Source organism: Scardinius erythrophthalmus (genome assembly GCF_964197995.2).
Source record: "Scardinius erythrophthalmus genome assembly, chromosome: 21".
Classification (NCBI taxonomy): domain Eukaryota; kingdom Metazoa; phylum Chordata; class Actinopteri; order Cypriniformes; family Leuciscidae; genus Scardinius; species Scardinius erythrophthalmus.
The window spans coordinates 6,301,789-6,324,210 of NC_138241.1; the positions used below are offsets into that span (position 1 = coordinate 6,301,789).

Sequence of the window (22,422 nt, forward strand, 5' to 3'; positions counted from 1 at the left end):
CTGTATCTATCTTTAAAAGAAATTACATATACTGCATTAGACTACACTGGGAAGGGTCACAGCACTTGCATATTGTTGTCCTGTTGTTAGTTTAATTGCTTCTATTGCTCTCCTCGTTTGTAAGTCGCTTTGGATAAAACAGTCTGCTAAATGATTAAATGTACACAAAATTTTTTTTTAATAGTTTTAGCCAACAAACACTGCTGCGTAGTAAGATCAATAAACATGTATGCTTCTCTTCAGTTTCATTTCCCTCAGTGGAAACATCTCCAACGCCCTCAGCCAGTAACTGCACGTGTGAACTTGGCCACGGAAAGTGTGCTGAAAACGGAGACTGCAGGTGAGTCGACTCATGAGGGGGAAGTTTGTGTGACTTTCAGGTGTCATGTTGAAAAGTATATTTGACCTGTGCAAGCTTGTTCCCGCTCACAGCTAGCTTTAGAAGACTGTAAACCAGGGGCGCCCAATCCTGTCCTGCACAGTTCATCTCCAGCCCTAGTCAAACACACCTGCCTTTAGTTTTCAAGTGATCCTGAAGACCTTAATTGATTGCTTTTGGTGTGTTTGATTAGGGTTGGAGATGACCTGTGCAGGACAGGATTGGGCGCCCCTGCTGTAAACAGATGAACAGTATTTACCTGTTGTCTCGGTGTGTCAGGTGTGACCCGGGGTGGGGTGGCCCGCGCTGTGACGACTGTGTACGAATGCCCGGCTGTGTTCACGGCTCCTGTCATCAGCCCTGGCAGTGCACCTGCGTGGACGGGTGGGGGGGGAGATTCTGTGACAAAGGTGATTCATTATTCATGAGCGTAAGAGTTAAACGCATTAACAGACTGACATGACAACACCTTCTTGTGTCCGCAGATATTTACGTGTGCTCTATAGAGCAGCCGTGCCAGAACGGGGCGACATGCGTCCTGAGTGAGTCGGGGGATTATAACTGCTTATGTCCTGAAGGCTTTCATGGGCGGGACTGCGAACTGAAAACTGGGCCTTGCCAAAAGACAAAGTGAGTGTTTTTTATATGTAAATATATACAGTCAAACCAAAATGTATTCAGACGCCTTCAACATTACTCATATTATCACAGTTTATTCGCCATAGTTTAGGAAAATGGTAATAAAATATGACAAGAACTCTCATACTTCACTGGTTTTGTCCATCCTTCTGTTAGACTGTCTCACAAATGAATTATGTTGAATATCTGCCAGCTGTTTAATTTAACTACACAATTAGATAATACCAGTTCACATCAACTAATTACCAAGCAATGCTTAATTTTGTTCAGTCTGTGGCGTAAAAGTAGCCTAGAAATCTAGACGCACCCTAGCAGTAAATGTGATTTGCAGCCAGGGTGGTCTAGCAACTCTCCGGTGGAAAAACCAAACTCTAGTCAGGCCAATCACATTGTGTATAGAGTCGGTGGGCGGGTCAACATAATGACGACAGAGTTACGACGGTTCCCTGCTACTTGAAAACAAAGAAGAGCTGCTGCTTGGAAAACTTGGAGTTAAACTTTTTTTAAGCAGAGAACGGCACTGAAGTCATTCTTAAAAAAGGAAGATGTGTTTTGCCGACCGGATAAGGCAAAAGTTTAATCTATCAGCTAGCTCCGCTGGTGGGAAAACGCTCTGGTTAGCTGTAGCGCTATCCTGTTGCGGGAGGGAATTTGAAAGACAGCCGTTTATCCCGCCCCTCGGATTGAGCCGTGCAAATGGTGGGTTCCCAGACCCAACATCTTGATGTGGTTCTGGCTTGTCAGGCTATTGTAAAAAGGTCGCATTAGCAATTAAAGAAAAAACACTTAAGCAAAACATGCACAAGTGTCTGAATAATTTTTGGTCCCAAATTTTTACACATTTTACTGGTCACTGTATAAAGAATTTTTGGGTATAATATGTCACGGTTTATTTTGCTATCCTCACTTACATAAATTAACTATAGTGTCCTGCACCCACTAGTAAAAAAATAACCAATAATTAAATCTGGTGTCTGAATAAAATTTGGTTTGACCATGTATGTGTATATATATATATATATATATATATATATATATATATATATATATAAAATGTAAATGCATGCTCGTGTTGTCAGATACTCACCTGTTTGACATCACAAAGTTGCAGAAGAACAGAACAAGTCATTTTTAGTAGGACTTTCAGTTACAATGAACTCTTGTACGTGAGATCAGTGAATAGTGGATTGCTCATGATATGACCTCTCTGAATAAACGTTTCGTTAAGCTGTGATCCTTAATCTATTAGCACACAAGCCCAGACGCACTGGCACAGGCAGAACAACAGCCTGGTCAATCTGCAGCCTCCAGAGTGCAATCATTTAATTCAATGGGCTCATCATTACTGGCCCAGTGAGAGTCTGTAACACCGACACACTGCAGATCGGCCCGACTGTTCCTCCCAGGACGAGCAACACAAACCGACTGAGTGTGTTCCTGGGAAATGATGTAGCAGGACTGGACCAGTTGCTGCTCTAGAGACACCAAAGGGCCTAATTTATACAATGTTGCATAGAAACCTACATTTGATCTTACGATCATTTCTAAAGGTTTTACTTGAGAATTGCGACCGGCAAGAATTGATTAGATTTCCAAATATCTGCAGTTCTCAGACTCTCTGCACAAGGAAAGTGTGTACGTCTGCCCAGACCCTGACGTGGTGCTGAGCACTTCTCCACGTCAAAGATCGATTTTATATGAACGTTGGCGTTGATTTTATCGTGAACACATTTAGTTAAAATCTGTGCATATGCATGTTTTATAAATGTATTTAAAAAGAAATGTTTAATTGTGTTTCGATTGTGCACATAGTTTTTGATGTCACCTTGTTAAAGTGTAATATGCAGCGATAACTATAAGTAATACATGCATTGACCGATTTCCCTGAAAGTATAAATCCTGTCACTCTTAAGCAGTATCAACATATTTGCAGCTCAGTAAGCGAGTCTTTTTGACCACTGCTGCTGAATGCAGAGAGATGGGTCTCAGGCCACTTCCAAGCGAACTCTGGTGCGTTTTGAATTAAATATGAACGCAACACGGACCAAAGACATGGAAACGAACCAAAAACTGGGCATGATGTCACAAGATGCGACTCTAAAAAGGACAGAATGCTCAAGCATTTTTTTTTCTCATCATAGTCGTGATGTTGCTCATCACAGTTCAGTACAGGCATCAGAACCGCGTCTCCTCGCAGCAGATCTTCATTTGTGTGTGTGACGGAGGGATTCCTGACGCTGTTTTGACACTTTTACACATTTTATAAGCTCTTCACGAGTTCTCAGCGGGTCAAAATACCATCACATGGAGCTTCGCACATACAACAAGCGCATTTATCCCAGAACACAGCATCGTTTGGGATGTTCCATCGTAATATATATGTAATAAAAGCTGACCAATCTGGTTGTGAACATATCCCTATGCCTTTAGGTTCAGTGTTAAAATGCCAATGTGAACGCTAAGCAGACCAGGACTAAATGTTTTCTTTTGTCCAGACCAAACAAACCAAGCGAACCAAACTACAAGTGTGAACACACCCTTAATTCAAAAATAAGAACCGGCTCATAAATGTCATTCTCTCAGGAAGTGGACTTCACTGGTTGCTGTTATGTCCGTTATGTTATAGTAGCACTGTAATAGCCACCATATTTTGCAATGTGGAAGTAAGCTATTTTCTGTGATTTTGTGAGATTTCTAAATAATTAGCCGCTATAGGAAAATACCTAGAAGAGTATCACGGTAAAACTATTTGTGCAACAAACCAGTGTGTTTATTAATTATGATAATTCATTATAATAATATGGTGAGAAATCCCGGTTTGTAAAATCAAGCAGCATATAGGGCTGTTTTGCACAGCTGATAATAACTGGAAGCGGATGACATCCACGCCGCTCTTGCGGTTTTGGGTTTTTTTTTTTTCATATTTTTTAAATAAAAATGTTTTGAATATAAATCAGTTCTCTGAAAACAATTGGTGACAATATGAGTTCAGAAATCCCACACTTCACCTTCAAAACACTGTGACAGTAACACACACACAAAAAAAAATCACAAGCATAAGTAACAGATATTTTCAATGATGTTTATTACTTATGTTCTAGTAGCGGTGTTATATATCCACTGTATTTTGCAATGTGGAAGTAAGCTCTTTTCTGTGATTTCCAAATTATTAGTTGCTATAGGAAAATAACTAAAAGAATAACAAAGTGCAGTAAGACTATTTGCGCTGCAAACCAGTGTTTATTAATTACGATAATTCATTATAATAATATGGTGAGAAATCCCGGTTTGTAAAATCAAGCAGCATGTAGGGCTGTTTTGTACAGCTGATAATAACTGGAAGCGGATGACATCAGAAGCCAGACACATTCAACTTACTAATGTCCACGCCGCTCTTACGTTTAAAAAAAAATGTTTTGATATATATCAGTTCTCAGAAAACAATTGGTGACAATATGAGTTCAGAAATCCCAACCTTGACCTTTAAAACATTGTGACAGCAGCACAAAAATAAATAAATCACAAGCATAAGTGACAGATATTTTCTCCGATGTTCCTCACTTCAGGTCCCCCTGCAAGAATGGCGGCCTCTGCGAGGATCTGGGTGGTTTCGCTCCAGAGCTGTCGTGCCGGTGCCTGGCCGGCTTCACCGGGCCGCGCTGCGAGACCAACATGGACGACTGCCTGATGCGCCCCTGTGCCAATGGCGCCACCTGTGTGGACGGCGTGAACCGTTTTTCCTGCCTGTGCCCTGTGGGTTTCACCGGGCGTTTCTGCACCATCAACCTGGACGACTGCGCCGGCCGGCCCTGCCTCAACGGAGGACGCTGCATAGATCGGGTCTCAGCCTTCCAGTGCCTCTGCCCTCCAGGTCACGCCGGAAGAACATGCGAGATTCCCGTCTGGGAGTCGGGATCTCAAGCGGTGTCTCCGTTCAAGAGCAAATCTGTTCTGGGAAACCACTCACATTGGACGACTCCCAACGGGAATGAGAAACGCTCGTTTAAAATCTCAGTGGTGACGCAGCGTGGGGCGGACGGGCTGTCGGAGTCGCAGCTCGTCCTCCTGCTGGTGCTGGGCGGCATGACTTTAGCCGTGGTGGCAGTAACAGCTGGTCTGGTGCTGCGCGGACAGTGCCAGGACCGATCGGCTCGCTGCCAGTGTAGACCGGCTCCCACTCAGCATCGCCCGTTCCACCGGTGTCGAACTCACTCTCCTGTGCAACAGGAGTGCAAGATCAGTTTCCTCCAGCCTCCAGCCGAGCTCGAGAAGAAGAGGCTGAACACCGACGTCATTTAGATCGCGCAGCTGCTCTCGCTGAAGTAAACGACCACCTCTGACCACTCACAGGATAAAGATGAATCTGAGAGTTGGCTGAATGCAGGTGGTTATTATACAGAGCCATTACACAGACATAAAGAACCAATTAGTAGTTGTATTTTAATTACCAATGCCACAAGTGAGGGCATGTACTGATGAGGGAACATTAGGTCAGTTAGAGTCAACATGAAATCAACATTGCTCTTACCTGGTCTTGGGACATTATTCCCAAGATAAGATCATGTACGGAGGCCCTGATGGGACGTGGTGGTGGCAAAGAAAATATGAGATGGGACGAAAAATAATGAAATGCTTTTGCATTCTTGTGCAAAAATGTTTGCGTTCCCCCGAGAAACTTTGCGTTCGCTCGCAAAACCTTTGCATTCCCTCGCAAAAAAACATTTGTGTTTATGAGAGCGAATGCAAAGTTTCTCGGGGAACGCAATTTGCATGAGGACGCAAAAAGTTTTTCCTCCAATCTCATAGATTTTTTCTTCTCCGTAGAAATGTTATATACATGTAATAACAAATGTAATGTAACACATGTAATGTAATAATCCATAAATGTAGTAACTTCCTCTGAAAACATTTTGGCTGATCCAGGCACTATTTTTGATGGACCGAGAGTCTTAGTGCCAATCTGAGTCTATATTTCCTCTCCCAAAAACTTTTCTCTGAAAATTTCACTGTATTTTTTTGGTCTTAATTTTTTTCCTCAATAAAAGCAACAAAATTGTTTGCTAGCTAACAGCATGCGGTGCAAACCTTGGCAACCAGAAGCAGATTTATTTTACATAACATTTTACAATAAGGTTAGTTAACATGAAAATAATTCTTCTTTTTTAAAAAAGCATTTATTATTATATATTAAAAAAAAAACATTAATCTTAATATTCATTACAACAATTACTAATACATTATTAAAATCAAAAGTTGTGTCTGTTAATATTATTTAATGGATCTGAGCTAACATGAACTAACAATGAACAGTTGTATTTTTATCAACTAACGTTAGAAAAGATGAATAAATATTGTAACAAATGTATTGCTCATTGTTTATGTTAGTTACTGCATTAACTAATGTTAAGTAATGGGACCTTATTGTAAAGTGTAAAGGAAAAAAAAAGATAATTATTTTAGAGGAAATAAAAAATGTAATTTCGTAATTTTCAGACCATTTTCAAAATCCAATCAGTGAAAAACTGATCAAATTGGATCTCACCATATACTTTTCTCTTGAATATACTGTACGTCATATTATGAAGGTCAGGTGGATGCAGATGCTGTTTCATGTTGACTTTAAGGTACACACATCCTGGGAACTATTAGTTGATATGAGGTCTGTACTCAAAGAGTATACGGTAGCACTAACGAGCTGCATGTCACATCAAGGGAAGCACTAAACCACTCAAATACATCCAAACATCCATCATGTGTTAAATTAGTGCTGTGTGTGTAATATCTAGCCACATTTCTCGAGAAGCTCTTTTAATTTCAGATGTACGTGTACACATTTTTTGCCAAGTGTTCAAATCGTAAGAGTGAGTATATGCTACATTTTATTTTTTTGAGAATATGTTTGTTTTATGAACATACTTTTTTTTTTTTTTAAATGAAAGTGTAAGTTCCCTTTAACATTATTGTGATGCTATTTTAAGCGGTTTAGATAGTAATATCAGTTTTATGGGAATGATTTTTGTGATATAAAATGATGCATAAACAACAGTATTCTTAAGTGCAAATATAATTTATTTATGTAATTTATTGGTGAAATGTAAATTTGTTTTTTTTTATTGTAATGTGCATTTTTATACAGAACTGTGTGTATTAAAGTTTTTAACTGTGTAATAGTTGAACTCCATGTCTAAATCACTCTATAAAAACTGTCTTTAAATACCAGGTGTCATGAATAAATTATCTTATCTATGCAATTTTCTTATCCATATCCAAGCTAAAAATTACTATTATTTCAGTAATAGTCCTTATAGTTAATAATACATAATATATATATTTATATATGTGTGTGTGTGGGTATGTGTGTGTATATATATATATATATATATATATATATATATATATATATAATTTTTTTTTCAATTTTTTTTTTCAGGTCATTAATGTTGCAAGCCTGGTAATTAACTTATTAATCTTGGTTAATCATTTATTAATCTTTGCTAATGTCCTAAAAAAAAGACAACAAGTGACCCCTGGTGGACATTTCAAAAACTGATAAGTGCACAACACAATATGACCAAAAGTATGTGGAAATCACCTTCTAATGAATCTGTGTGGTTATCTCAGTTATTTAATGTTTGTCATCAGAAATGACAATACTAGAAATTACTAAAAAACATTTATTTCTATGATCCTATGTAACACCAGTGTTCAGATGGGACAGATTTATTCACATGTACGTAACAACACAGCGTAATTTACATTTTACAAAGGGATGTAAATGCTTATGGCCACCAAAGGGAAACTTTGCTTTCTTAAAGGAGAGGAGCATCATAATAGAGTTGTGCTTATCTGTTATGATTCGTTGAAATATGCTCATCATCAGTTCTTGTTGATACTATCAAAATATTTCTCCAAAAAACTCTCGACTGCATCCTCTGTGTAGTCCTGTACCTGGAAGAGCGAGTTTGTCGACGCTCCTCTGATCATGGCAGACAGCACTGGAGGGTGAGAGATGAAAAGAGGCACGCACAATCTGTCAAAACCAGGGTCACACTCCACCAAAAATCAACAGAAATGAATAAGAACACACAGAAACACCCACCCACACCGTGTCACTGTTTGAATTTAGGCAAATATTCGATTTAAATAGGCAAACAAAAATGTATACACCTCTTGATGGAAACAAAGGTTGTGATGTTATTTCCATCAAGAGGTGCATCAGTGTTTGCTCAAGATCATGTATTGTCAGTGAGTCCAGCGCTCCTCCAGCACATCCCAAACACTTTCAGTGAAGGTAGGAGCCGATTCATGTGTGAAAATGATTCTTCATGCTCCTCACAACCATTCTTTCACAATCTGAGCCTGATGAATCTAGACATTGTCATCTGGAATATGGTCATGAGAAATGAGAAGCTACACACTCCATCAATTATGTTAGAAGAACTGTTGCCAAACACATAACATGCTAGAAACATAATAATCACTGCAATAATCATCCAATAATAGACTCTTCAGCATTTGTGCATTTAAATCCAAATAGCGACTTTCTTTTTTTTTTGGCCGGGCAGTGTAGATGTGACCCTGGACCGCAAAACCAGTCACATGTCGCACGGGTGTATTTGTGGCAATAGCCAATAATACATTGTATGGGTCAAAATTATACATTTTTCTTTTATGCCAAAAATCATTAGGATATTAAATAAATGTTCCATGAAGATATTTTGTAAATTTCCTATCGCAAATATATAAAACATTTATTTTAGTGAGTGAATGCAGCACAATCGCCAAAATAAATGGACAACTTTAAAGGAGATTTTCTCAATGTTTCGATGTTTTTGCACCCTCAGATTCCAGATTTTCTAATAATTGTATCTCGGCCAAATATTGTCCTAACAAACCATACATCAATGGAAAGCTTATTTATTCAGCTTCCATGTGATGTATAAATCTCAATGTCAAAAAATTTACACATGTGACTGGTTTTGTGGTCCAGGGTCCCATATATGTAATAACCGTGTAATCTATTTCCTGAGGAAAGCTGGGAGAATTTCTTAATACCTTTTCCAGATGAAGGTCTGAAGAGACAGAGAACCCTCTTGTTCATTTCCACAGCTCGGCCAAGTTCATAACCGACTCCCAATGACGGCTGTGTCACCTCAGCCACGATCACTGGCACAGAGAGAGCACACTGTAATCAGAGTCCTGAATAACTGTGGGTATTATGAATATCTCAGAAGAGTTTAGAGGATATGATAATGTTAATGTATTTGATCTTGGTTGGAATAGATCTGCTATGCTGCTGCTGTTGAGAATAATTATAGGTTTTACTTGATTATCCATACATCATTTATTTTTTAGAAAAGACCTGTTAAAATGTGAGTATCGAATATAATCCATCAGGCTTTTGAGGAGGGTTTATTTGTTCATCTGTCAATCATCATTGTATTATATGTTTTAAACCTACAGAGCTTTAATCATAAAACTAAGCATTTAAATATAATCTTACTAAGACATACTAAAGGGAGATATAGAGTGATGACTGATATTTCTAAGCCTCTTGTGTAAGTTTCTGCTTGACTGATAAGATTTGGCCATATAAATGTCTGCAACTGCAACAAACTGCTTATTTCTGCTCAGTTTGGGCCTCTGAATAAAATTAAGGTGTCATTTCCTCGAGTACGAGCCCCATATTCTCCTTCATTACACTATATGAGCCACATATGCATTGCTTTTGAAAAATGTTAATATTTTGTTTAAATATTCAATAAACTATAATATTATTTCATCTCATCAAATATTGGACACATCAATCACAATTAAAAAATTATATCTGCATCAGATAACAAAATATGTTAATGTTTTAGTGATTTTTAGTGTATGATAAAGTTTGATTTTCTAAGATCACCTAATGTTAGCAGAGTAACAACGTGCAGAGGATCACATTCATTTCATTTTATCACCTGCATTTTCGTATTGTGAAAATAAATGCCACTTGGATAGTTTTTCGGGCCACTGTTGACTACATTATGTATGTATGAACAACACTTTTAATAAATACAGTGAGGAATGTTGAAATATGAGCATGTCACTATGATCTCACCATCAGACATCCTCAGCCACTCCACATCTCGATCATGAATGGCTTTATCTCCATCCAGCGCTGCATCTTCACCTGGATCACAGACACATGTATATATGACCTGCACATTTATATTTATATATACATTTTTTACCTTTTTTTTTATCTTATCCTTTATTTTATTCTTATATTTTTTTCTACTTTTCTTTTTCTTAATATTTATGTATATTCGTTTTTTTTTTTTTGTATTCTATATAATTGCACTGTCTTTGGAGTGGACCTGACTTATATTTCACTGCTGGTTGTAACGTAACGTTACTCTGTATAAGTTAACGTTAATTGTGTATGTGACAAATAAAATCTTGAATCTTGACATGTTTACTGCATCTAACTTACGACTAACGTTACGTGATTATTTGCAGCTGTTCACACATAGGATTTAACTTACTAACACCAAACAATACGAAATGGATAACGTTAATAGCGCAACTATGAGAGAAAGAGAGTAAAAGTGAATCACCCTTTTCAGACAGACTGTCATAGCTGATATGCTCTGTTAAAACCTTGCCATACTGCTGTAATTTCTTCACTATTCTCTGGTAAATATGCAAGTCCTGTCTCCCTCCTCGGATACTTCCACAAAAGTATATGTTCATACTGAGCAAACGTCCTCGTCCCTCGACAATAATAACACAAGTGTGTTTTTTCTCAGCTAAAAGCGCTTTACAACTTCGACGGGAAGTTCAGACAAACTGCAGGTCATTCGTTTCCCGCTCAAACTCACACGTGACGGAGAGGCGCGCGCCACCCGGTGGTCATATCCACTCATAAATACCCTTTTTTTTACAGTCTATGATAAAATTAAATACATGTATTTATTATGTATATGTGCAGCAGGGCTTCCATATCAACGCAATACTTCATGATGCAATTATTTACCATTATGTTTTAATTTCTTTTACAATTATTCGTCTTCCTCATAGATGTATATATTTACTTGTTGATCTATTAAACAATAATAAACATGCACACCAAGATACAATTATAATAATTTATAAAGAAAATTTCCTAAACGAAAATAAACAATACACAAATAAATTGTTAATCTTTAGGATTTATAACTCGTTAGTTTGTAATTTTCCATATCTGATGTAATATAGGCCAATAACCTAATAAAATAAGGTTAAAATTTTGCGAGTCAAATTCTTGCGAGTCAAAATAAAAAAAATGATTCTAATGAGTCAAATTGAATAATTGCATTTTTTTAATTAGTTGCCTTTAATTGTTTTTTTTTTTTTTTTTTTTACTTTTTATGTAGGCCTATTTACTAATACAAACATCACTGAATGGGAATAATATAAAAAAGAAAAATAATATGAAAAAGGAAAAAAACTCTGTCTGACAGGGTTTTACACAATCTTTTTTACTCAAAAGATTTAATTTCTATTACTTTATATATTTACATATTAATTTATATTTCAGATACAGTAACAGAAACAACATTCATATCTCGACATTAGAACAAAGTATAGAATAAACACATGGATTAATAACGTAAATAAATTATGAAGCATCAAAATGAAAAAAAATGAAAAAACATTAAAATCTGGTATTTTCATGTACACTTTTATTTATTTATATTTATGTACACATTTAATCGCTTAGCTAGCTCGTCGATGTATCATGACGCAATCAATGCGCAGTTCTGCTTCTGCGCAGGACCGGAAGCAAATAACAGCTCTCCAGATACACACACATCTGCTCAAAACATTTGGATAAAAGAGCTCGACAGAAGAAAACAGGTAACAGAAAATGACCTGAGATCATTTTCTGCATGGTGAACAGTCGCATTCATTAGTTAATACCCTGGAATTGTAAGTGTATATGACCTAGCATGGTTTCATAGCCTAAGCTTACATTGACAGTTGGATGTTTTACCCCATACAACACACACTATTTTCTCTCACCCGCGTCTGTGTGTGTTAGCAGCCAGTGAATGGAAGTGGCGAGGGCCCGAGAGATGGGTCCCGAGAGAATCTTACCGAACTCCGAGGAGGATGTGGTGCAGGACCGGCCTTTAGACACCGCAGTGCCGGAGGAGTGGAGCGGGGAGGACATGGAGGAGGACGAGGACAACGCCGGAGACGAGGACAGTGCTGGGTATTATTACCAGCCTCTGAACCAAGACCCAGACGGGATGAACAGCGCACACACAGAGCCAGCCGACGAGGCGAGCGCTGCAGAGCAGCTCCAGGAGGTCCAGGAGAGAATAGAGGTACAGGGTGCCTGTTGTATCCTCATCTTTCTGGTCAGCAAGCGTGGTTTTACCCTCGAATTGCTTGGTTTCATTTGATTTGAATTGTCTTGCTGAAATCTGATCTTCATCCACATTCTGCAGGCCATGGGTCTGTTCCTTCCCCAGCCTCCTCCTGACAGCGACGAAGAGGAGGATCCTGAAGGAGCTGCTGCCTGTAGAAGTCAAGTGTCCATTCCCATGGATGCAGGCAAGCATGAGAACTGACTTCACACTGATATACTGTCATCATGTCACTTATTGTTTCATTACTCCTCTGTCAGTGTGTTACACTAAAATCTCATCACCTTAATCAATGCAGCTGGCCTTAAAAAATTAAGTTTGGATATGAATGAAGTCATCCATAATGGTTATGGTTATAAAGTTGAATATATCCAACTTTATCAGTACACTCACATAACAGTACGCAGTATATATCATTTAGTAAATCTCAACTGCTTGATGCTTTTATAATCACAAAATGTAAACTACATTATTGCACAGCTCTAATCTGCCAAATGAGATAAGATATTAAAAATATAAACATTAACATCATGATTTTCTGTAAAGCTGCTTTGAAACAATTAGTATTGTGAAAATCACTGTTCAAATAAATTTGACACATTTTTAAATGGACGTTATAAATAATACAGATTAATACTAGCAGTACACAAAACGGTTGATTTAACTTAGTATTATTATTAGTCATATTTAAAAAAGAAAATATACACAAGTGCAATTCTGGAATTAACGGGTGTAATGAGGATTAAACCTTGGCTAAAGTATGCATGTTATTAGTCTAACATACAGATTGCTTTCATGTTATGCCCTATAAATATCCAGTATTTAAATTCTACACTATTTTCCTTAAATAAATTTAAAATAAAACACTAAATTGTAATACTTTAAGTGAATTTAGCCATCACACCATTATAATGTGCAGCAAGTTTTTGCCCATAAATTGTATTATTTGAGTTATTTAATTGTTAGTGTTTTAGAAGATAGTGATGGGGACGAGACCGCCTATGCCGAGTCAAGACCGAGTCTTTAGGAGTCGAGACCAAGACCATAAGAACATGTCAGTTTTCATATTCATGATTTAATATCACCCCAGTTAATAATCAACAGTTAGGCCTACAGACTAAGCTAGATTGGGAATTGTTTAGAGGAGCAGTCTTAACGTCTTAATATGGACTATGCTTTTACTATCATTAAAAAAATCCCTACCACATGCATCATCTTTTGCCTATTTTTCTAAACTGCTTCAACAGTGCTGCTCTGTCATCAACATGTTAAGCCCACCCGGACTTTTTTAAGGGGACATAGTTAGGACATAGTTTAATCATAGGTAGGACATGCAGAGCAAATTAAAATTTTCTAGTGGTATGTCTAAATTAGTAGGCTTAGCTACTTCATAACATTTTCCAATATTTCCCAATTTTAACCATTTTGACAATACACCAGAATTTAGTGATGGGGACGAGACCACCTATGCCGAGTCCGAGTCGAGACCGAGTCTTTGAAGGAACTAGTCCGAGAAAGCAGGACTCGAGGTCTCGAGACCGGACTCGAGTACATCATCACTATTAGAAGACATAAAGTGATCATTATATCAATAAATGAGTACTTTAAAATATCTATTATCTTATAGTAATATATAGATACATTTGAAAAGTACTAACATCAGCCAATTAACCAACGTGGTACCGACATATTTGAAATGTTCTTGTGTTCACAGATCACGTGGAGCTGGTGAAAAGGACCATGGCGGCCATCAATCTGCCGACACTGGGAATCCCTGCCTGGGCCCAGGAGATCTCAGACGACCAGTGGAAGGACATGGTCCAGCAGACGCTCCAGACCAGACAGAGCTCTGCAGGCCTGAGACTGGAGCGCAAGTGAAGCCTCGCCTCGGCCTCGACGCTTCTCATACTGCATAAACGCTAGAGGACCTTCTGACATTTGCTCAATCGACCCAAAAGGCACATTTATCACCCTAACTGTGGAATTCCTAAAGAGGAAATGTAATAGTTGACCTTTTAACTGCTTTGAACTTCTTGATTACTCAGTTACAGAGTTGGCAAAAAATGTCCTGAAAACACCCAGACTTGTTTCAGCCTTGTCCCAAAGGAGTTGTGTTAATTATGCAGTATGTTCTTTTGCTTGATTATTTTTTTGTAAAGTGAAGTTTGGTGAGATTTAGTGGTTGCTTTTGTATGACAGTATAAACATGTAATGGTGCATCTCAGTTATGTGCCGTTCAAGTCACAAAAAAATCCATTAATCTGATTGACGATGTGCAATGAGTGACTAATCCTTTATGTATTTCACATGGCTTGAGCAACACAACTGGCCGTCACGTCTTTTGTGTTTCTTTATTGTTGTTCTGTACATACATGAACATCTGTACAAAATATGACTTTCATACTATGTAATGCTCAACCTAATTAAAGTACAACATATGTACATATGACCTGGAAAGCAGCTTAAGATTAGTGTCAGACTTGGGAAGGAGGGCTGGGAGAGGAGGGAAAGGGTGAGTGTGGAGAGACCCATACTTTCTTAATTTCCCTCGGTTTTGTTGTTGCTGCCGGACAAGCTGAACACGGGCCCCATTCGCCGGTCAAACTGCATTGAGGCAGGAATCATGCTGCGTTCAAGAGTGAAGTTGCCTCTGATTGTTTCTGGAATGTTTTGGTCTATTTAGAGGCAGCTAGGTTGGCAATTCATGCTCTTGATTGCATGGACGAGTCATTCCCGTACACTGATAGGCTGAGGTGATGTAACGACACTTCAAACAGCTAATGATTTAAAGACTTCACCTCTGCACTGCATACTATAGGCTGTAATAGCGTGAGTCGAAACATACGCACACGTTTGGAAACGATGGAAAAAGTGTAGCAGCTTGAATTCACAAGTAGCGAATTACGGCGGGACACTGGATAGCAATAAAGTGTTGCGTTGTCCAGCAGCTTGTAGGAGGAGTAAATGTTCCCTCACTATTGGAATGATCAAAGTGACACTTCACGGGACAGACCTTTACAACAGAGAGGGGACATCATGCATCAGAATGAAGTCATTCAAGCAAACAGAACTAAAGAAAAGATGAAGTTGGGGCAGAAAGAGGGAATACTGAAGGGCAAGGGTACAATCGTAAGCAATATACATGACAATATACAGTACACAAGTAGTCGCAATCGCAAGCTGTCGCTTTTCCGTATATTAAGCCTGGACAGGTAAGCGAGTATCTTTTCTCTTTAAGTATATAGTCCTATAAGGAGGATTGTATAGCGCTTGATCGTACACTAGATCAGAGGATGTTTTTCTTTACCGTTCTAAAACCTGGAAAAAATATTGCTTTAAAGTGAAAACGGCAACGAAATGAGAATCTTGGACAGGACGGTAGTTCCCGATCTTGAACGGTTTCCGTTTTAAAGGTTTAACGGGAGTTTGTTTTTCGTTCTCGTCTAGTTTTTTTATGAAGCAAAACAAGTCAACTTACAAAAGCTAGGAGGTGAAAAAAGCACATTGCGATTTCATGGGAATCTGTTGAAGAGGTACAAGTCTTAAAATGAAACTAAAATAGATGCATACAAAGATAAGTGGAGTGTGGACCAATAGGCCATTGGTGCATGCGTTTAGATCACATTCTTTTATGCGACTGTAAACGAGACTGTATACTACTTTTACAGCATTTTCATCAAGCGCTCTGCTGGTGCTGGATATAGAGGTGATTGCTTCCACAAAGCTCCCTTACTTTTTTGTTGTTGTTGTTGATCATGATCATTAACACAATCACTAGGTCAATCTCTTCAAAATGTGTGGTCATGGTCTTAGATCTAAAAAATGGCTTCAGATGACTACCTGAAACATTTACAGCACCAGGTCTCGATGGAGAAACAAAGTCCCATCTCACATGTACGAGCAGACCTGTCTAGGAAAGCATCTGAAACAGATTCACAATCCCATGCGAGTTGAAATCTCAAACTTGCATGTTTAATTCATAAAGCTTGTTTTGTAAGAAACACGTTTCACTAGTTAGTTCTTTGTATGACATCAAGAGTTACCCTGATTCACTCCCGTTTGGCGACCATCCACACCATCTAAAATCCAGGACAGGGTTTCCATGTCCACATCTCCAGTAACATGATTCATTTAGTTAAGTGTGGCCCCTTCATTGCAGACACGACAGATTCGCAGAGGCAGTGATGGGAAAACAGGAGAAGCTCTCAAGCAGCGGTAAAAACGGGATGGGGAACATGCGGACAAATGGAGACAGCATAAAGTGGGCAACATAAAGTATGGAGAGAAAAACAACGCAGCCACAACAAGAGCATACTTTGATTATTTGTAACCCACACTGCTTTCTACCAACCCAGCGGTCGCTTCTGTTCGGTGTGCGGATCAGCATCTATGGATGGGAGAAAGAGTTGGGGAGATGAGGAAGAGTGCATGGGAGCTCTCCACTGCTCTGTGGACTGGACTTTTGCAGACGGGGCTTTCCAACAGTGAGGGAGGAGGGAGTGTGGATATAGGCAGAGGAATAGAGAGGTGGGTTACAGCAGGCGACAATTTTGGACCAAGACGAGAGGAACAGTTTAGGCGCGGTGGAGGGTGCCGGGGCTCCCGCGTCAGAGGGCTTCTTGGTTGGCCGTCAGGTACTCCTCCGCTCGCTTGTGAGATTCCAGGGCTTTTATAGTGTAGACGTCCTGCGGCAGCTCAGACTTTCGCCTCATCAAAACCTTGTCTTTCTTGATTTCTTTCATCCCCTGAAAAGAAAACAGTTACATTCCTGAGGCAGTGCCAGACTAATGCCCAAAGTATACATAAGTTCGTTCCAAGCCCGTTCATCTTCAGAACACAAATGAAGATATTTGTGATGAAACCGGAGAGATTTATGTCCCTCCATTAACAGCTACACAACTACCGCTTTGACACTTTAAAAAGTTCATAAAGAGATTGTAAAACTAATCCATATGAATCGAGCGGTTTAGTCCAAATTTTCTGAAGAGACACAATCGCTTTTTTGATTAACAGATTGAATTTAGGCTTTTATTTACATATTAACATTTATCAATTCACACATCAGCTGTAGTAAACGGAAGCTCAAGCATGTTTGCTTGACGTGTGAGAACCAATGAGGTTCATTCTCGTTTTACACAGCACGTTTGAGCCAGTGATGTTTATTCTCGTGATTTGTTTATGTTCGCCAATGAATGTTAATATGTGAATAAAAGCCTAAATTCAATCTGTTCATCATATAAAGCGATCGTGTCTCTTCAAAAAATAGACTAAACTGCTAAATTGATGTGGATTATTTTTACGATTTCTTTATGAAGCATCAAAGTGGTAGTTGTGTAGCTGTCAATGGAGGGACAGAAATCTCTCAGATTTCATCAAACAGACCTTCATTTGTGTTCTGAAGATGAGCGAAAGTCTAACGGGTTTGGAACGACATGAGGGTGAGTAAATTCTGACAATTTTTTTTTTTTTTTTGGGTGAACTAACCCTTTAAATATAATACATATACACTTATTTGATGCTGTTGGACTGCAAAGCAAACCTGTAATCTAAATTAACTGTAGTTTCTTTCATTTAGGCCAAACATTTGTGTTAATGTTTAGTTTCAGTTAGCTTGTATTAAAGCTGAAAATGTATCCAGCCAAAAGTATGTTTTTCCACAATATTATTTATTAAAGCAAGAACTGATAAGAATGTTAATGTGTTCCTTGAAATGCTATGCAAGTCCAAAGGGATAAAAGCGTCTGCCAAACGCATAAATATAAATATAAATGCATAAATATAGCATCACGTTGTCAAAATTGTGTACCATATTAGCTCCAAAAGAGCATGTATTGCGCTCTAGCTAGCAATGGGTTTGGCACTCATGCTCAAGAAAAAACTCGCATGTCGATACCAACCAATCCACTGTACAGGCATGTTTTGTTGCTGTGAAGATCTACATGTGTTTGACTGTACCTGTGAGGCTTCTGTTTCCACAGTCTTCTTCAGCAGCTGGATGTCCTCGGCTGTGGGGGTCTCGGTCTCCATCGAGTACAATGGCATCCCTCCTTCATTATACATCATATACTGCACATACACACAAACACATGCCATTTACACATTAATGAAGCTAGTTCACACCTAAACATACATGTGCTCGGCTGGGCAGGACTGCTTTACGTTATTTACATGGGAGAACAAGATAGGTTGCACTTTATTTTATAAAGTTATTTTTCGACAAAATCCGTCAGCAAATGACAGCAGCTTTCTGGCAGAGCGGGAAGGAAGGATTTGAACAGAGAGATACGAATCGAAGCAGGTTAGAGTGTTTTGGATTGCATACAATAATAAAAGAAACAAACAAATACATTGAGAAAGAAGTGGTAGACATCTGAAGAGGAGATTGGGATGGTTTTTAATGAAACTTGGGAGGCGGATGTCCGTTACTCTTTCAGTATCTTAGCATGTGGTGTGTGCATATGTGTGTGCCTAGTATGAATGCATGCATTTGTAGCACATTGTTTTAGAATTTTAGTCAAAAAAATCAAAATATGTGAAAAACACCAATTTTAGCTTCAGGTTCTAAAGGGTTAAGTACTGAGTAATATTAAGCAACTACATGTACTTACTATAGGGTTAGGGTAGGATTAGGTTTTGGCTAGTTGCATGTAATTATGCATCTTTTACTGTTATTACTATGGTAAGTACATGTAGCAAATATAACAAGGACACTGTAAAATAAAGTGTTACCGAATATATATTATTAAGGGGTGCTGTCACAGTGTTTTGTTTCCTGCAACTTGCAGCATTAACAGAATTCAAATGATGTGCGCTCAAAGGTGTGATTATCAGCTAGTTTACGTTGTATATGGCTCAGAATTCAGAGCGTGAACTATCTTAGTTTTAACAAAAAAAAAAAAAACAAAAAAAGTGATTCGATGAGACAAAGCACCTTTTAAAGCATTTAATTTGAGAGGCTGCTCACTGAAGAGTGAATGGGTGGAGCTTGAAAGTCAAGCCACACCCTATTCCTAAACCTAATTAGGTTAAGCTCCACCCATTAAGTGCAGAGAGGAGGAGCTGTCACTTGACATCATTTGGTTCTGCAGTAAGCATCAGTAAAAATAGAAATAACTGCATGGTTATTCAAATATGAATCATTTTTGTTGAGTTTCCAGCAAAGACTGTAATACTGAATTAGTCATATAGGATTTTTCGTCATACCACCCACCCTACATCTAAACAGAACTTGGTAGGGAAGATGAAAGTAACCCAAAGAGTAAGATGAATGATTCCGTTACAGAAATAAATGACTCACCTCCTCCTGAGCCAGACCGGGCCGCAGCTGAACCTTTGTACTCTGTGAAAATCCAAAACTTGTGGTTGATAAACACACATTCACAGGATTCCTCATCACATCCTGATTAAATGGTGGGTTCTTTTTGTGTTTGCCCTCAGAGCACAGAGAGAGATGAGTGGTGATAATTAAACTCGTCAGGAGTAGTTTGGAGTTGATTAATTTTAATTAGGATACGTACAAATTTAGCTGCACACAAAGCTTGTGCATCTGATCAAATTAATTTCTCAATTTTAACCTATAACATATGACTTCACTAGCTATGTTTCCATCCACCTATTTTTATGTGCATTTTGAGATATCGCATAAAAAAAAAATGTTAGAACTAAGCGCATCAATTCTAAAAAACCTATGCACTCAATTGAGTCGGATAAAATTTTTTATCCAATAACAAGACATAACTAATGGAAACACATTTACCGAATATATTCCATAATGTGCATCAAAAAAGTCATGTGAATTTGCGCGATGGGACGGCATAACTGGACTAATCTTGTTGCACAGCATGAATGCTGTTGTGATCATTCTGAAATGCTTAGCAAAGTCTGTCGTCTAAGTGGTTCAGTGTAATTCCCTCCCAGAAGTGTCTTACACGACTGCGCTACCAAACAGCAGCATTCGCCTCAGAAAGCATGATAACCTGACTGCGTTTATTGTGTTTCATCTGCTCCGTTTCCTTCCAGCGAGCCGAAGAGAACAAAATCGTCACTTCCGGATAAACTGCCGCCAAGTCAATAAGACCATCTCTGGCTAAATATCATTAAGAAAATTTTGACATTTGCTGCAGTAGGAGAAGCCTCTGTATATAATAACTTCCATTTTTCTTAAAGGACAAGTTCGTTATTTTACACTTAAAGCCCTGTTTTCAGATCGTTTCTGATGAAATAGAACGGTTAAAGGAGAACTCGGCAACTCTAGCGAACTCTAGTCACTTCTTCGCTGATTTTCCCTTTTGTTGTCGCATGTTTTCCCCACGAGCTCCCCCTACAGCTGTGGTGGTGCGTATATTTCACAACACGGTCGTAAAAAACTCAGCCTCCTCCCCCTCTCTACCGCTGCTCATGTGCGTTTGTTATGATCGGAGCAAGCCAACTGTATCGTGTGGAGCTATGTCTACTGAGGTGGGTAAAATCTGGTAATACATCATACATGCGTGTGTGTTTATGTCGAATTGCCGTAAAGCAATTCGCTTCACACGAGACTTCCAATTTCTGTCTTGCCGGGACGGTAGTGCCCAAGTTGCAAGGTTGGTTTTCCGCCTGGGAACGCTGGGGGGAGCGGGGAAAGTCACCAATATCACCAGAACAGGTTGTTTAACCATCCAAATGATTTCTAGACAGTTTTATTAAGTTAAAAAAGTTACCAAGTTCTCCTTTAAGATTGAAATTTGGACACATGCTGCTGGCCCGAGAATTTTCGGTTTCTGTGGTAGCACCCCCCCACCTCCACAATGGCTGCATTGGTGCACTGGAACAATCCTTCCTAAAATGCATTAAACTTTCGTTTACAAAGACGTGAAACTCACCGAGTGGTCAGGGGTGTTCACTGATATGCTCACACAAAATCGCTGCAAAAGATGCTTTCCAACAGGTTTTATCGTAGTTTTTGTCCAACTCCACTGACTTGTATTGGATGTGCTGTGAGGGACGGTATTACTCCGCTGGGCTGGAGTGTCTATTATTCAAGCTCTCAACGCAAGAATGTACGGGTGTGAGACATTTGGAAAAATAGGTTCACAGTTTTACAACGAATGGTAAAACACCTGTTGGAAAGCATCTTTTGCAGCGACTTTTGTGTGAGCATATCAGTGAACACCCCTGACCACTCGGTAAGTTTCACGTCTTTGTAAACGAAAGTTTAATGCGTTTTAGGAAGGATTGTTCCAGTGCACCAATGCAGCCATTGTGGAGGTGGTGCTACCACAGAAACCAAATAACCGTTCTATTTCATCAGAAATGATCTGAAAACAGGGCTTTAAAGGATTAGTTCACTTTTAAAAAAACTTTTGCTGATAATTTAATTTACTCGCCCCCATGTCATCCAAGATGTCCATGTCTTTCTTTCTTCAGTCGAAAAGAAATTAAGGTTTTTGATGAAAACATTCCAGGATTTTTCTCCATGTAATGGACTTCAATGGGCCCCAAACGGTTCAAGGTCCAAATGACAGTTTCAGTGCAGCGTCAAAGGGCTTTAAACAATACCAGACAATGAATAAGGGTCTTATCTAGCGAAACGATCGGTCATTTCAAAAATAAATAAAAAAGTTTAAGTTTTATAAGCACAAATGCTCGCCTTGCTCTGTTCTGTGATGCGCGTTCGTGACATCACGTAATACGCAATTACGTTGAAAAAGTCACGCTTGACGTAGGCGGAAGTACCGTAATGTGCAGAAGGAGGACCATATACACATATTCAAATGTCTTTGTGTCAGTTTATCGTTTAAAATACCTATTTCGTGTGCGTATCCTGGGTGTTTTAATATTAAAAAGCCTAAAAGAAAATTTTCGTCAGGACAGAAAAGCGTGGCCTTTTCAACGTAATTGCGTATTACATGACGTCACGAACGCGCATCACAGAACAGAGCAAGGCGAGCATTTGTGCTTATAAAACAAACTTTTTTATTTATTTTTTAAATGACCGATCGTTTCGCTAGATAAGACCCTTATTCATCGTCT

General features: G+C 38.8%; 4 protein-coding genes across 10 annotated transcripts in view; 2 read left to right on the forward strand and 2 right to left on the reverse strand.

Moving 5' to 3' along the window:
- dlk2 (delta-like 2 homolog) overlaps positions 1-5,859 on the forward strand; it is a 47,997-nt gene extending 42,138 nt beyond the window's left edge. For all 3 annotated transcript variants that reach the window (XM_081350319.1, XM_081350318.1, XM_081350320.1), the window contains exons 3-6: positions 244-340; positions 659-789; positions 865-1,009; positions 4,585-5,859. In XM_081350319.1, coding sequence (XP_081206445.1) covers positions 244-340; positions 659-789; positions 865-1,009; positions 4,585-5,317 — 1,106 coding nt within the window. In that variant the 3' untranslated portion in view covers positions 5,318-5,859. The remainder of the gene's footprint in view (positions 1-243; positions 341-658; positions 790-864; positions 1,010-4,584) is intronic.
- Positions 5,326-10,897, reverse strand: dnph1 (2'-deoxynucleoside 5'-phosphate N-hydrolase 1). Of its 2 annotated transcripts, XM_081350340.1 has the most exons (5): positions 10,615-10,759; positions 10,116-10,187; positions 9,074-9,184; positions 7,967-8,013; positions 5,326-5,392 (listed from the first exon to the last, which is right to left on the reverse strand). In XM_081350340.1, exons 1-5 carry the CDS (start codon positions 10,748-10,750, stop codon positions 5,363-5,365), a joined length of 396 nt encoding a protein of 131 aa, XP_081206466.1. In that variant the 5' UTR covers positions 10,751-10,759; the 3' UTR covers positions 5,326-5,362. The 2 variants fall into 2 exon arrangements, with proteins under 2 accessions (XP_081206466.1, XP_081206465.1); XM_081350339.1 differs by lacking the exon at positions 5,326-5,392 and having other exon boundaries at positions 7,679-8,013; positions 10,615-10,897.
- An 856-nt stretch (positions 10,898-11,753) lies between these two features.
- On the forward strand, positions 11,754-14,870 carry mea1 (male-enhanced antigen 1). Of its 3 annotated transcripts, none has more exons than XM_081350337.1 (4): positions 11,754-11,896; positions 12,084-12,369; positions 12,493-12,598; positions 14,126-14,870. In XM_081350337.1, the coding sequence occupies exons 2-4, from the start codon at positions 12,091-12,093 to the stop codon at positions 14,287-14,289; spliced, it is 549 nt and encodes a 182-aa protein (XP_081206463.1). In that variant the 5' UTR covers positions 11,754-11,896; positions 12,084-12,090; the 3' UTR covers positions 14,290-14,870. The 3 variants fall into 3 exon arrangements, with proteins under 3 accessions (XP_081206463.1, XP_081206464.1, XP_081206462.1); XM_081350338.1 differs by having other exon boundaries at positions 11,761-11,968; positions 12,081-12,369; XM_081350336.1 differs by having other exon boundaries at positions 11,785-11,968; positions 14,126-14,865.
- Positions 14,716-22,422, reverse strand: part of ppp2r5d (protein phosphatase 2, regulatory subunit B', delta) — a 57,778-nt gene continuing 50,071 nt past the window's right edge. Inside the window, exons 15-17 of one of the 2 annotated variants that reach the window (XM_081350310.1) lie at positions 19,709-19,750; positions 18,367-18,477; positions 14,716-17,156 (exon numbers count right to left, since the gene is read on the reverse strand). In XM_081350310.1, coding sequence (XP_081206436.1) covers positions 17,019-17,156; positions 18,367-18,477; positions 19,709-19,750 — 291 coding nt within the window. In that variant the 3' untranslated portion in view covers positions 14,716-17,018. The remainder of the gene's footprint in view (positions 17,157-18,366; positions 18,478-19,708; positions 19,751-22,422) is intronic. The other variant, XM_081350309.1, reaches the window with a different exon arrangement.

Excerpts from the sequence above, each read along its gene's own strand:
- dnph1 (XM_081350339.1), bottom strand. The coding sequence starts at position 10,750 with ATGAACATATACTTTTGTGGAAGTATCCGAGGAGGGAGACAGGACTTG. Across the intron at positions 9,185-10,115 it reads GTGGCTGAGGATGTCTGATG|TGATCGTGGCTGAGGTGACA; the intron begins GTGAGATCATAG and ends TCTCTGTGCCAG. Across the intron at positions 8,014-9,073 it reads CAGACCTTCATCTGGAAAAG|TGCTGTCTGCCATGATCAGA; the intron begins GTATTAAGAAAT and ends CTCACCCTCCAG.
- mea1 (XM_081350337.1), top strand. The coding sequence starts at position 12,091 with ATGGAAGTGGCGAGGGCCCGAGAGATGGGTCCCGAGAGAATCTTACCG. Across the intron at positions 12,370-12,492 it reads AGGTCCAGGAGAGAATAGAG|GCCATGGGTCTGTTCCTTCC; the intron begins GTACAGGGTGCC and ends CACATTCTGCAG. Across the intron at positions 12,599-14,125 it reads GTCCATTCCCATGGATGCAG|ATCACGTGGAGCTGGTGAAA; the intron begins GCAAGCATGAGA and ends TTGTGTTCACAG.